Here is a 14,676-nt window from a genome sequence, read left to right as displayed (position 1 = left end):
TGAAAATGTCTTGCTGCTCCGTGACAGTCAGAAAAGCAGCAGAACATATTGTATCACTGTAAACTTGTGCTCGGTTTGGACTTGGAACATGGTGGGCAGATATGGTTGTTCCCCTTCTACATTGCAAGAAAGGTATTGTGAAGGTGGAAGGGATACATGGAAGGTGACAAGGATTAACAAAAATATAGAAGGACTTTTGGGCAGAGGAGGAGTAAATCATCTGGGACTATTATGGAAAAGAGGTGGTGGGGAGGATTTGATGGATTTCTATAAAATTAAGAGCAATTATAAGGAACTTGGTACAAGAAATCTAGGGTATCAGGTGGAAGTATCAGGCTTCAGAACAAACAAAAGCAAATATATTTGTAACATGGAATGTTCTTGGCTCTTATCACAGAGGCCAACAGTTTGTACGTGAAAAATTCCTGAATGAACTCAATAGTTCTTCATGGATTCTTTCACAAATACATAAATATTGCCTCAGCTTAAGGAGATGTAAAATAGCTGAAGATTAGGAGAGCTTATTGATGAAGTATTACTGTGTACCTGCCATGTTCCTTTGCTCTTTGTTTGCATCTGTTCTTGGCCGCTGGGCTATCAGACATCTCTACTCTGTCCGGAGACAGTTTTTCTAGTACCTGCTCTCAGCCAGTGTAAGGCAGTGCTGCCAGAGGGTCAGACATGCGTTCCCCTCCTTTCCTTTGGCTTAGCAAAGCCATTCATGCAGCTGCCAAAGGGAACTAGAACAGGGAATTGATCCTCAATGAAACAAGCCCAACCAAAAAACGTCAGTGGAGCTCAGTTCTTCTGTCTGCTTTGTGGATAAAAGGGTTTGTCGCTGGTGGAAGTCACTTATACTGAACTAAAAAACCTAAGGCCAAGTTTTGTGTGTACATGGAATCTTAAAATCAAGTTCATGTTAGTGGTGTGTGAATATTTAAGAGGTTTGGGATGAGAAAAAGTGGGAAAAAAAAATAAAAATGAAGCATTGGTTTGGCTAAACTGAGCAGAGCTGATGGTGTGTATCCCATCCAAATGACAAATGTTTCTCTGTCCAAAATGTGAAGAACTGGATTTGAGATTTGCTTTAAAATTGCTGTAATAGGGACTTGAATATTAGATATTTTCATCCTCTATGCTATTTAAGTGTTCTAATTGTAAATTATAAACTTCAGGTAAACAGAAATAATCCTCTAATTTTCTAAGACAATACATGTACTGGCATTTTTTTCAAACTGACTCTACTAGTAAGTATTTTATTTGAGGAGATACCTACATCAAATACAAGATCCTTAGACATCAGTTTTATCAAGTCTTTTTTTGAGTGTATTGTAATGAATATTCTTCTACAAGTAAAAGTGGTATTTGAACAATTTTATCTAAAGTTCCTTGTGATGTTCATATTTTACATTTTAATATTTAAATTTCTGGTTTTTTACTTAGGTTTACTTGTATGAATCACTACTTGAAAAAATTCCAGTACAAAGTTATCTAAAGACTTAAAAATGCCTCCACGACCATCATCTGGTGAACTATGGGGCATCCACTTGATGCCACCGCGGATCCTTGTGGAGTGTCTTCTCCCAAATGGAATGATAGTGACTCTAGAATGCCTCCGTGAGGCCACCTTACTAACAATTAAACATGAACTTTTTAAAGAAGCAAGAAAATACCCTCTCTATCAGCTCCTTCAAGATGAATCTTCTTACATTTTTGTAAGTGTCACACAAGAAGCAGAAAGAGAAGAATTTTTTGACGAAACACGGAGACTTTGTGACCTGCGACTGTTTCAGCCTTTTCTAAAAGTCATCGAACCAGTAGGTAACAGAGAAGAAAAGATTCTTAATAGAGAAATAGGTGAGATTATCTATATTTACACATAGCTAATCCGTTTGCTTGGCTTCTTCTCTTCAAAATAAAAAGAAATTGAAATGGGCTGTTTGTCACCTGTATCTATCAGTCAGCATTTGCATTTCATAACTGTCAGTTTTTGCATCAAATGTCTGAAGATGCTGAGCATGGTAAAGCCAACATCTGTAAACTATGAATTAATTTTTTTTCCTATTCTGTTTCATTTGCATGTGAAGTCTTTGCTTTTTAAGTGTTTTTATTTGTATGTGGGTTACAGGATATTTTTTGCTTGTCTAAGAGCAGGATTTAATGTTATTACAGAGCAGAGCTTGTTCTGTTGTTTAGGAAGTCACTCTTAATTTCCTTTGAAGTTTACAAAATTGTAAATTCTGGCTTTAACTACAAATCTTAAACCATATTTAGGGTAGCACAGGTTTTAATACCACTCTATCCTGCTTAGAAAGTCAAATTTCAGAAATGAGGTGTTTCTCCCCCTGTGCATGACAAAAAGAGCACGGGGGTGGGAGGGAAACAAAAACACCAGAGGTTGGAGGGGCAGAGAGGAGACAAATTCTGATGTTCTGAATAGTCTCTGGGGTTGTTTATTGCTTTCCATTATCCACTGAGAAGGCGCAGGGAGACTGGCGTCTGTTTCAGCATCTAGGTAAGCATCTAAATTCAGGCACTACAAACATCCCCACTCCTGTTTAGTTGCTAACAGTCTCCTGCTGTGGTAGAGACTTGTCAACTGGAAATACTTGTTCTGGGGTACTCCTAATTGTTAAATTACTTCATTGTTATGAATGCATCATAAGTAAGCTACTTCTGTTTTGTAAAGCTTAACCTGTTCAGAACTTAAGGAGAACAGTGGTTAGCTAACTGTGCAACAGGACAATTGAAAGTTTCCATTTGAATGTAGTTGCATAAATTACTATTTAGGCAAGTAATCTCATTAAGGTAAATTGAGTTTATCTGAGACTGAGGACCTGAGAGAAATGGACTCCTATTGCATGAATCTATGCCAAACAGTTGAAGTTCAATATCTCTTGGAGTGCTTGTCACATTTTTAGATAGTGTAGTTCACAAAATAAATTGAATAGCTGTCATTCCGTTGGAAGCAAAGTTGATTATCATTCTCATAGCTACCAATAATCCTGTCGGGGTTTTAGAAAAAAATCAGCACTGTTTCTCTGGTCCACTTCAGAAACTTTGTGCTGGCTTCAAAGGAAGTTTATTACTGGTGCTTTTCCTCCAGGAGGAGTGTTTGCTGTGAGAGTGGTGATTTAAAGCTTCCAGGATCTCCTGTGACTGTCTGTGTGTCTAACCCTTTTTGTGACTGCTGGGTACACTTAACTGAGTTGTTCTTGAATGAAATAAAACTATTGTGTATACAAGTAGAAACCAGTGCTTAACACAAATGTTTTGTGTTTTGCTTAAAGCATGCTTTTTCTATTGCTGATAGAAGCAATCTTTAGCTTCAATTATCAGCTACAATTATTTCCTTGTGCTTCACCACTGTAGGTTTTGCTATTGGCATGCCTGTCTGTGAATTTGACATGGTAAAGGATCCAGAAGTACAAGACTTCAGAAGAAATATTCTTAATGTTTGTAAAGAAGCTGTGGAACTTCGAGATGCCAACGCACCACACAGTAGAGCATTATATGTCTGTCCTCCAAATGTAGAGTCTTCATCTGAGCTACCCAAACACATATACAATAAACTAGATAAAGGTAAGATAAATATTTACAGTAGAAACAATGTGTTTTTTCAGTGCTTGAAATCAAAGAGTGCAGCTGGTGACTTAGGTAAATCACTGTTTTACCTTATGTATTTAGTACACTCTAGCAATATCTTACAGCATAAGTTACTCAGAACTTTCTTGCTGAAGTGTAGATTCAGAAGTAAACAACATGTACATTTTTTTGCTATTCTCATAACTAAATCTTGAACTATAATTTGGTATATAGAGGTGTTTTTTTTTTAATGGGTATGCAACAGTTACTGCTGTTTTCTTGACAGCTTAGTAGGATTCAGTTTTGAACCTCAACGAGTAAAAGTTTGAACTTTTACTACAATCGAAAATAAACGGAGAGCATGTAGTTCCTTGCAGAAGTTATAAGCCCTCTGAGAGTCTGGACTGTGAATCTTGTCTACATCTTTCAGTAGTACTGCAAGCAACTTTGTGTTTGGGGTCAAGGGGGGGTTGTTTGTTTTGGGGGTTTTAGATTTTTGTTTTGTTTTGAAACTGTATTGAAAATGATAGGCATAACATTATTTTACATTTATTCTAGGGCAAATTATAGTGGTGATATGGGTAATAGTCTCACCAAACAATGATAAGCAGAAATACACCTTAAAAATCAATCATGACTGTGTGCCTGAGCAAGTGATTGCTGAAGCAATTAGAAAGAAAACACGAAGCATGTTACTGTCGTCCGAACAACTGAAACTTTGCGTCTTGGAGTACCAGGGCAAATATATTTTAAAAGTGTGTGGCTGCGATGAATACTTGCTAGAAAAGTATCCACTGAGCCAGTATAAGGTGAGTAACATAATGGTTTTATTGTGAATTACACTGAAATAATGCAAATTTGTCAGGGAGAAAAATGATCAGTTTTATGACTTGTGTGCTTTTTCATTCAGTTAATCCAGACATAGAACTAAAAGCGTATGTGGCTTTAATTGGCTAATGCATATATGTAGTGTGCATATTTGTTGCTATATGTGCTTTGAAAGAGAGGAGGGGAGAAAAAGTAATTTAAGCTAGAATGTATATCACTAGTGTAATTTTTTTTGTCTTTGAATGAAGTAGTTTACCTCTAACATTAGTGATAAATCAGTGGTAGGTACTTTCAGAAATATCCTAGATATCTGATGGCAGGGGATAAGGTACGCTTGAATTGGGCTGATGTAATACAAAAGGGAATTTGATCAGATGTTACATTATGAAGCAACCGTTGCTGCTGTGAATCTTGTCCCGTCCCCCTTTAGGAGTGAAAAAAATCTGAACAAACTGTTTTCTTGTTACTTACACCTTTAAGTTTTTTGATCCTATTAAAGAAGTGGCAAACTTCCAGCACTGCACAAATCATTAAGTCTTCCTTGTGGCTGTCTGTCCTTCATTGCCTGGGTTTTGTTAGTGCTGCGAGCGTGAGACAGAACTGCTGACAGAAGAACATCAGAGCAGCCCCCTGGAGCAGGCAACAATGTTACCCTGTAGATTTCCTGACAGGCTGCTGTTGCTTCCTCTTTGCCGACTGAATTGTAATAAACAGCTTCCATTCCTTTGGCCGAAATGGTTGATGATCTGCTCTCCAGAGCAATGGGCAGAGAAGCGGGTGGGGGGATCCTGAATAATGCGAAAAGCAGCTCTGTTCTGTGGGAGCTGGGGAACAAGTGCAGGCATACATGAATAATTCTGCACAGTCATCGTGAGATCAAACACTAGACCTATTTGATCTAGCGTGGTTTCTTCAGAAGTACCTGATGCCTTTGCTCTGCCACAAAAGAGCCTGCTAATTACACTCCAGGGCTGGACCTGCCTTAACACATTGTATTTAGTGGTACTGTTGCCAGACTAAATGCACTCAGCACTCCTGAATGGACACCATGCAGCTTTACAGCTCCAGTCTGTCAGGATCAGTGCTGGGCAGAAGGTAACAAGCACAACGGAACCCAAAATCAGTGTGTGTGTCATTTGCCTTGTGCTCTCTGTCTGCGCAGTGGCTGGGGCAGGAACAGCTCAGTGCTTCCAGGAACAGCTCTGCTCTGCAAGCACCCTGCTTGGTGTGTGCTGCACTGTGCCAGAGCTACGAAGCACTGCAAGAAACCTGACCTGTCCTTTTGTCAGCTCTGTTCTGTCTCCACTTCAGACTTCCACTGTTGTAGGTGTTAATCTCAAAATCTGTATGAAGTGCTGTGTGATCCTACCCAACAATGTATTTAAACAGTTGGATGTTATAACACCATGAAGGGTGCACATATAGGGACATTGATAAGCTCTTTAAATACTTTTATATTTTTCTGTATATTTTTAGGTACAGAATACCAAAAGCGTAAGCTTTGAAAACACGCTGAATTTTGGGTTTGTTTTCTTGCAGTATATAAGAAGCTGTATAATGCTTGGTCGCATGCCCAATCTGATGCTGATGGCTAAGGAAAGCCTGTATAACCAGCTGCCACTGGACACCTTTACAATGCCATCTTACTCCAGGCGTATCTCTACAGCTACACCCTACATGAACGGAGAAGCTACAGCCAAATCCCTCTGGACTATAAATAGTGCTCTCAGAATAAGAATCCTCTGTGCAACCTATGTAAATGTAAACATTAGAGACATTGACAAGGTAAGGCAAAGGCTGTATGGCAGCATATGTGGTTTCCCTCCTGTGAAAAAGAGGTGTTATTTAACATGGTAAAAAATTAGACCACTCTGTTATTTAAGTTGAAGTACACAATTCTAAAAAATATCGCCATGTTTTAGCACCGGAAAACTCTCATATAGTACTAAAGAACTATGAGTAGTAGTATTTAGCTAAGTATTATACCTAATGGGAGGATAGTTTGCATAGTTCACTTCAGCCAAGTATGTAATGGATAGGAAAACAAAAGCCATCTTGTTTTTGTGGGGAGATCAAAGAGAAAAGGTAGGTAGGGTTCAATCCTGTTGAAGACATACGGCAAGACTGGCACTCTAATGTTCTCAGAATTTGTTTGGTCTTTCACTATACCTTGTTGAGAATAAATTCCAGGAGTGTTTTGGTTTTTTTTTTTTTAGTGTTCATTTCAAGTTTCTTACCATATTTTTTAAGAACTAGGTTTGCAATTAATGAGGAAAAAGACCAAAGCATTTTTTCTAGAAAGGTATACTTATGCTTCACACCTTGCAGAGCATGAATGAATTTGGCCTAGGGAGTGATGGGCTGTTTGGTTTTCAGTTTTGGTTTTGTTTTTTTACTTGATGGAAATTAAAGGTAATATGCTGCAACCACAGTATATGTTGATAGCAGTGGAAAAAATGTTTATAGTAATGTCTCAAAGATAGTACTAATATTAAGATTGTTTTCAGATCTATGTTAGAACAGGTATCTACCATGGAGGAGAACCTTTGTGTGACAATGTGAATACTCAAAGGGTACCCTGTTCTAATCCCAGGTAAGCCACGTACTTGAAAAACTACAGAAAGCTTGTCTTCCAGGGCATTATAAACGATAGCACTGAAGGAGTAAAGGCTCAACTTGGCCATTGTTCAGGTAGAGCTTCTTACTGGGAATTCCTTGCCCTGAGTTTTGTAAGAACATTTTTATATATCTCTATAAATAGAGTTAATTCATACACAAGTATTTTGTCTTGTTGCATATAATAGTATAGTTTGTTGACTGAACAAATCTGTTTAACATGCATTTGCAGTTGGCTGTGAAACTCCAATATAGTTAGTCATTAATACTGGGAAATCAGCACAGCTCTGGGTGACTGAGCTCTATTTTTTGACCATGGATCAATAGCAGGTGTTCCCATTGCAGGTTCAGATTTCACTTTCAGCATGAGGCAATGTCATGCGATATAACCTGCAAATTTGTTCCAGTGAGGTTGCGTAGGGTGTTCTAAAGCAGAACTGCTGTATGTGGGGATATGGCTGTCGTCTGCTCACATGGAAGTGACTGCTAGATCTGGGCTGATTATTTTCAGGAGATTTGACCTGCCATCAATATTTTCTGGAAGAATAAATCACATGACCTTAAAAGTGCAAAAAATTTTATATGAACATATATAAACCTATTGAGAAGAAGTATCTAAATAATGTTCCTCTAACTTTGACTAACAGGGAGGTGTGAGATTTCAGCATCTGCTAGGATTAGGTGAAAGTATGTGTTCAGAAATAATTCTTGACTTGCATTTTCTGTTTGACTTCATGTCTTTATTAATACATTTTGAAACTTTTATTTTTGTCTGTATGTTTTCTATGAATATAATTAGGCTTTATAATTAGTGGGGCTAATAATATACATAGCTGCTGAAAAATAGCCTCTCCCTCTGAGTTGCCCCAAATATAGCTATACTTGAACTGATCATTTAACTGCTTTAGGGAGAAAATCTTCTTGGAAGGGTGGTGAAGGGTATGGCTTGAAAACATGGACATAATTACATAGATCTGTATTACATGAAATGCACACCTAAGAAAAGTGAATGAAAGTTTCTGTCAGTTTCTTCGTTCTTAAAAAAGGACTTGGACAAGTATTTCTCTGTAAAACTCTGCTTTTAGTAGCTACAGACACTGAAAAATTAATGCTGTCCTTGGAAGGTGCTGTTTCTTCCAACTGAGACAGTTTAGCATGCCAGTCCACTTAAGAAAATAAACTGTATTCAGAAATTAATCTTCAAAAGCACAGTTCAAGCAACTGAGAATGTCTGCTCATGAAGTTCATGAAAACAAAATGTATATTCCTGTAGGATGAATCTGTGCTTATATTACTGCGGTAAATAGAATAATATCTGAGTTAGGAATATTGCTTTGGATTTCTGTGTTATATTCCCATCTTGCAATTATGTTTTTACTTTCCAGCAGTTTGAATTTAGTGGAGTTCTGAAAGTGATGCTACGTTTTTCTCCCCACTTTTTTTCCCAAATTGAAAAATATTTCATAAGCTAAACCTTACATTTAGTGTAGCACATATGCATATCCGTTGGCTTTAGGTTAGAGCTACTCTGGCCTTTGCAGTCAGTGGGTTTGCAAGAGTGAAAGTGAATGAGCCTGTTACTGAGTTTGGTGGAACCGATCCTAGGGTGACTTTTTAAAAGGTGTTGTGGCTAGAAGGCTAACTGAGGAAATTTCCATTCCCCAAAACAGTAGATGTGGTCAAACGTATATGGGAGGACCCTTCATGCAAGAGTAAGAAATTGTACTCTTATTGCACGTATACAGTTTAGGTAGAAATAGAACAAATGCTTTTTAGTATAACTGCTGACTAAATGCAGTTCTCTTCCGTGCTGTCCTTTAACTTGGCTTTATTCTGCTTTTTAAATGTTACAGATGGAATGAATGGCTACTGTATGACATGTACATTCCCGATCTTCCACGTGCTGCTCGGCTCTGCCTTTCTATCTGTTCTGTTAAAGGCCGGAAGGGTGCCAAAGAGGTGAAATAATTCATTGCTTTAATAAACTAATGACCAAAAGCTACTTAAGTCAAGTTTGGGAAGGTATTTGATAAATGCCGTCCTGACAATGTGTCTTAGTGTGATGGCTTTTTTGAATCTGATTGAAATATGTTTTTCCTGTATTGTATTCAGATTACCACTTTGGTTTGTGTGTTGGTTTTTTTTTTTTTTTGGTGGTCAGAAATTAAACAGCACAGGAAAAAGCTTATCCATTCAACACTAAGTTGCTTCTATTCTGTAACCCAAAGATCAGTGTTAGTGTTTTGAGGTGCAGGTGCCTTTAAACTCAACTTTCTAAACCCATATGTTACTTATCTATTTATTAAATAAGGATAATGGTTTATACTTGGATTTAGAGTTGGTTTTTAAAATAAAGGCAACTTGTGTTTCTTTAACATTGGATGCAAGATCTCCAATAGTAATTTTTAAGAATCTACATATGGCATCCAATTCTAGCCACCGGCATCTTTACGTTCTGAGTTTGGATGTGTGTCACAGGTACTATATAGCTTTTGTCTATGACCAGGTTTCCAAATCTTACAGAATCATAGAATGGTTTGGGTTGGACAGGACCTTTAAAGACCATCTAGTCTAACTCCCCAGCCATGGGCAGGGACATTTCTCACTAGTTCAGGTTGCTCAAAAGCCCCACTCAACCTGACCCTGAACACTTCAGGGGTGAGGCATCTGCAACTTCTCTGGGCAGCCTGTTCCACTGTCTGACCACCCTTACCGTGTAAAATATTATATATATATTCACTTATTTTTTTTATGTTCAAACTAAACCTATTGTCTTTCAGTTTAAAACTGTTGCCCCTATTCTGTCACTACAGGCCTTGATAAAAAGTTTGTCAAAAAAAAACCCTTCCATCATCTTGAGTTATTTTGACTTGGGGAAGATGTTAACACGTGTTTGCAAGTGTTTCAATATCGTTTTGCAAAACGACTGCCAGCAGAGTCAGGCTTAAAAAAATATGGTACAGCATTCACAACCTGCTTTCTGCTAATCTGGGAATGTAACAACTTGCTCTGGGGTGAAAATGTTATTTCTTGTGACCCACTCTGCAATAAATACATGACACTCAACAATCATCCTTTAATCTCTTAAAGGAGCACTGTCCATTGGCTTGGGGAAATATAAACATGTTTGATTACACAGACACCCTTGTTTCTGGGAAAATGGCTTTGAACCTTTGGGCAGTACCTCATGGGCTGGAGGATTTGTTGAATCCTATTGGTGTTACTGGATCAAACCCAAATAAGGTAAGTATTTGCATGCTGGCTTCCTCCTTAAAAGTACGTTTTCAACATATGCTGTATTCAAATTAGTATTGTTCAACAGAAAAAGTAATTAAAGTTCCCTTTACGTAGGAAACTCCATGTTTAGAGCTGGAATTCGATTGGTTTAGCAATCCTGTAAAGTTCCCAGATATGACGGTGATTGAAGAACATGCCAATTGGACTATATCACGTGAACTGGGCTTTAACTACAGCTGTGCGGGGCTGGTAAGGCAAACTCCCCCTCCAAGATTAGCTACTAAAATACAAAAGTATTACTTATTTAACTCAGTATATTAGTGATAAAAAAAACTTTTTCCCATATATTCTGTTTTGGTGTAAAAGCAAAAAATCAGTTTTTTGTTTTGTGTTTAGTAAAGTGAGTAGTATATTCTCCCTCCTTTATGCTACCAGTAAACTGACCTAGTGCTTCACTGCCCAACCAAAACACTTCAAGGAGAAACTTCCTGTGTGAGCTGCTAGGGCTTTTTTGACACTTTTGTATCACTAATTCAGGTGTCTAAGCTACTTAATTTAACTCTTCTGAAGTTGTAATTCTCCTTTTGTAACCTAAAGGTGCTTATAACTCTTTACTGGCTGTTTAATGGGCTACTTATAGCCATAAATACAGGGAATTTTAAAGGAATTGATTGGTACATACATGAGTGTGGTCCTCTATCTCTTCTCTTGCATGAATAAAATCTATGCATTGACAGCTGTTTTTTTGGTGAGGTCTGAATCTTTCTTAAAAGCACATTTTGGTTGATTAAAAGGAGAAAAAAGGAAAGCAGTAAAGCTAACAATGCTATGTATTTAAAGACAAGGCTGTGAATTGAGTTGGTGTGTTTTACTTCTGGAGGCTGGTTCAAAGACTTGAGTTTCCTCAAGAGACCTTTGTGGTCTGTGCGAAGGAGTCTCTATGTGGAAAGTTTTGCTGTGCTGAAAAGTGTGTAAGCGTCAGTAAGCTTCCAGTTTGGGAATTCTGGTGATATTTATAACAATCCCATCTCAGCATATCTTGAACAAAGGATTGCAGGCATTTGATTGCTCCTGATACTCTACAGGAAGCCCATCGTAGAGTGGTGTATCTGCTTATGGTGTATATTGTGACTGAGCTGTGCTGCAGGGCTCTCAAAAAGTGTTTAAGGACAGTTGGCTTCTTGGTAAATCACATTCCTTTGCTGTAATGCAGCCTGTTACCTGCGTGTATGTATGTTCAGCTCATTGTTTTGTTCCATCTGAAGGCAAAAATAGTAAATGGTGGGGAGAATAAGCTCTTATTAGTGACCAAGTTATGATCAACTTACACTTTACAATTAAAAAAACCCCAACAGTCTCAAATTATTACCTTTTCTTTTTTGTGATACTCCTTACAATACTGTAGGAGGAGGTCATAGTGTTTAAATATGGAGAAAGCCCATTTGCATCAGTGACTAAGTTGACAGGGAAACAAACCATGTATCGCTGCTTTGATCTCTCATTATTCATGCTGCTTTTCTTTCAACCCTCCTTGGTGTCTGCCAAAATCCTCTTATTACTTATGCTTTCTTAAATCGTATTTCATTACACAATTGGTAAGTTTGAACATCACTAGTGATCTCTTAGTATTGTATTTGTCCCCTTTATCTTTTAATGTGTGGTGTCTTCAGGTCTGAAGCCAAACTTCCTATAGTCAGGTACTGTGTGTATTTATAGCTGTTTGTAACTATATTTAGGGAGTTAAAAGGCAATATGTATTGACCATATCTAAAATAATAAATAAAAAATGCTTGTCTGAAATGGTCAAAATCTGCCACGCAGTCACTGAGGTATGATTTCTATATAAATGTTTTTGTTATGATACAAAGAGCATAACTCTCTTGTTTAACTGTAAAATGCATTACACTGCATTTAAATTCACTTTATGCATACTGAGATCACTTATAGGTCCATTAATATCTCAAATATGGAAGAATTTTCAAATATTAAATCTAATTTACTGTCCCACAATTCATAGAATTTCAAGTTTTTGGTGTTGACCGCAACAGGATAAATGCATTTTCCTTCTGGGCTTGACCTAAACTATGATCTTTCTGACCCACTATGCAGGTACATTTTATACTTTTTTGACTTTCACTTACTATTTAGGATGACTCTTTCAGAATCAAGATGAATATGTACAATTAATGACTTGTTCAATGCCAACTACTTGATCTTATGTCAGCAGTAGGGTGTAATTATGAAGTCATCTATCCATTAACTTCCTTACAGAATGACTCTGGCTTTGCTACTTGCACTGTATCTGTTACCATAATATTTGAGTGTGTTCTAGAAATTTTCCTGTGCCACATAGACAGTAGTCCTGAATAATCTCCTCCATTTCTAAGTCCAGCCCAGTGTAAAAGTGCACCAATATGTTGTTTGTTTTTTTCTAACATCTTGTACTATCATGCTACTGACAGGGTAAGGTACTAAAAATCTTGTGAGCTGGTTGATTCATACCTTAATATTGGTAGACGTAAGCTTGAGGGCCAGAATATTCTTGTCCCGTATAATAGTAGTGAACCCATCACAAGAACACATAATTTATGTAATTAAAGATAAATGTAGAGTAGAGGACTTTTAGTCTGAGGTAGATATCCTGTGGTATAACCTGACAACCGTTTCTGTGTTTGTGCATATTCTTAGAAATAACACCACTTCACCTTTTAAAGGGTGCCTTGATCTCCTACCTGGTAATTTCAGATTGTTCAGATTGTTCTTCAGCTTTCTTTTTTTTTACCTTTTTTTTTAAAGCCAGGTGCATTGGAAGGACTTTCTTTAAAAGACATGTCAGTATTTCTGTTCCCAAGTACTAGTTCAACCAGTTGAAAACATCCATCAACAAAACTGGCAGACAAAACTCAGTTTGTTCTTGCTTATTATCTTGTTGAATGTGCTCTGTAGAAATTGTCCAGGGAAAGAGCAGAACAAGAGGACAGATACTGTGGTTCTACATTTAAACACTTTGAATTTGGAAAAGAATTGATCTTAGTTTTGTAGTAGTAGGTATCATACAGGTGTGAAAATGTGAGTTCACTATAAAAGCACTGTCCAACTCTTGTAGAATTTTTGGGTTAGCTTCATCTTAAGTGTCAAACTTGGGTTTTGCAGTTGTATTTTATACTAAAGGCAATAATATAACCTGCTTAAGATTTCTCCTTTTTGCAGTGCAATTGATTCTGTAGTTGAAACCTCAGACTGCATCATTTAATATGTTAGATAAAATTAATTTTGGCGTGTACTGGTTCTTGTTTTCTCTCTTTGGAGAATACCATATTCTAATTCTGGTTAATGTTTTCCAGTCTCCCTGTTACTCAGGCTTTCCTACAGTGTTTTACCTTTATTTACCTAGCTTCATCCCCCATATTTTGCTTTTTCAGTTCTGATTCTTTTTCACTCCTTTCAGCAGCTCTCAGCACTCTCAAAACTGGAGACAGAAATGACCAGTTGCATTTTTGTGCTGCATTATGTTGTTCATCAGATGTCAATGGCTGCTGTTTCTCCACACAGCTGGTTCAGTTCCATGTGCCTCTTGTTCCAGTAGTGACTAAAAGCAGTTGTAGAAATCAAAGGCCTAGTCTTTCATCTTTTATTTTAATTGGAATTCCTCAGTTATAACAAAAGGAAACAACAAGATTGTATTGCCTGCCATAGGCTATAAGTGTTGCTCTGCTGTTAAAATATTTCAAGTAAGTTGTATGACAAGAGAAGGAAATGTGTGGAGGGTTAATGGCCAACTCTCTCTCTGCAGAGCAACAGAATAGCTCGAGATAACGAATTAAGGGAAAGTGACAAGGAGCAACTGCGAGCCATCTGTACACGGGATCCTTTGTCTGAAATCACTGAGCAAGAGAAGGACTTCCTCTGGAGCCACAGGTATTTAAAAACAAAAAACAAACCAAAGAAAAAACTCTTGTTGTCACAGTCAAAGTTCACCCCATTCACTCCAAATTTCTCCTGATTGTCTTGGGTTTTGCTCCCTTTTCTTTATTCTGTTCTTTATTCTGTTTGGGTTAGTGTCTTAGAAAAGGCTTTTAAAGCATTCTGCATCATATGTCTTGGTTTGTAAGCCTAGGGAGAAAAGTAAGTTGTTGAATTAGTTCACGTTTTTCCCATGCCTCCAGTCTCAGCTTTCATTCATGGATCTTGACAGCACCTTATGGGATCAGTTGGGCTCTGCTGACCAAGGAAGAAAAAGATGCAAGACTGAGGGCAGATAGTAGGTGGTTATTGAAGAAAAAAATGACATTTTGAACATACAACTTTTTGTCTTTTGCAGACACTATTGTGTGAATACTCCAGAAATTCTGCCCAAATTACTTTTGTCTGTTAAATGGAATTCTAGAGATGAAGTGGCCCAGGTAACAC

General features: G+C 37.5%; 1 protein-coding gene across 3 annotated transcripts in view; it reads left to right on the top strand.

The window, feature by feature from the left end:
* PIK3CA (phosphatidylinositol-4,5-bisphosphate 3-kinase catalytic subunit alpha) overlaps positions 1 to 14,676 on the top strand; it is a 44,586-nt gene that overhangs the window by 15,700 nt on the left and 14,210 nt on the right. For all 3 annotated transcript variants that reach the window (XM_082056023.1, XM_082056024.1, XM_082056025.1), the window contains 10 exons: positions 1,444 to 1,857; positions 3,373 to 3,582; positions 4,144 to 4,394; positions 5,953 to 6,198; positions 6,921 to 7,006; positions 8,883 to 8,988; positions 10,120 to 10,272; positions 10,381 to 10,515; positions 14,060 to 14,184; positions 14,588 to 14,669. In XM_082056023.1, the coding sequence (XP_081912149.1) occupies positions 1,506 to 1,857; positions 3,373 to 3,582; positions 4,144 to 4,394; positions 5,953 to 6,198; positions 6,921 to 7,006; positions 8,883 to 8,988; positions 10,120 to 10,272; positions 10,381 to 10,515; positions 14,060 to 14,184; positions 14,588 to 14,669 (1,746 nt within the window). In that variant the 5' untranslated portion in view covers positions 1,444 to 1,505. The remainder of the gene's footprint in view (positions 1 to 1,443; positions 1,858 to 3,372; positions 3,583 to 4,143; positions 4,395 to 5,952; positions 6,199 to 6,920; positions 7,007 to 8,882; positions 8,989 to 10,119; positions 10,273 to 10,380; positions 10,516 to 14,059; positions 14,185 to 14,587; positions 14,670 to 14,676) is intronic.

Source organism: Streptopelia decaocto (genome assembly GCF_964273445.1).
Source record: "Streptopelia decaocto genome assembly, chromosome: 6".
Classification (NCBI taxonomy): domain Eukaryota; kingdom Metazoa; phylum Chordata; class Aves; order Columbiformes; family Columbidae; genus Streptopelia; species Streptopelia decaocto.
Note: the sequence above shows the minus strand (reverse complement) of the source record. Positions and strands in the feature narration are given on the sequence as shown.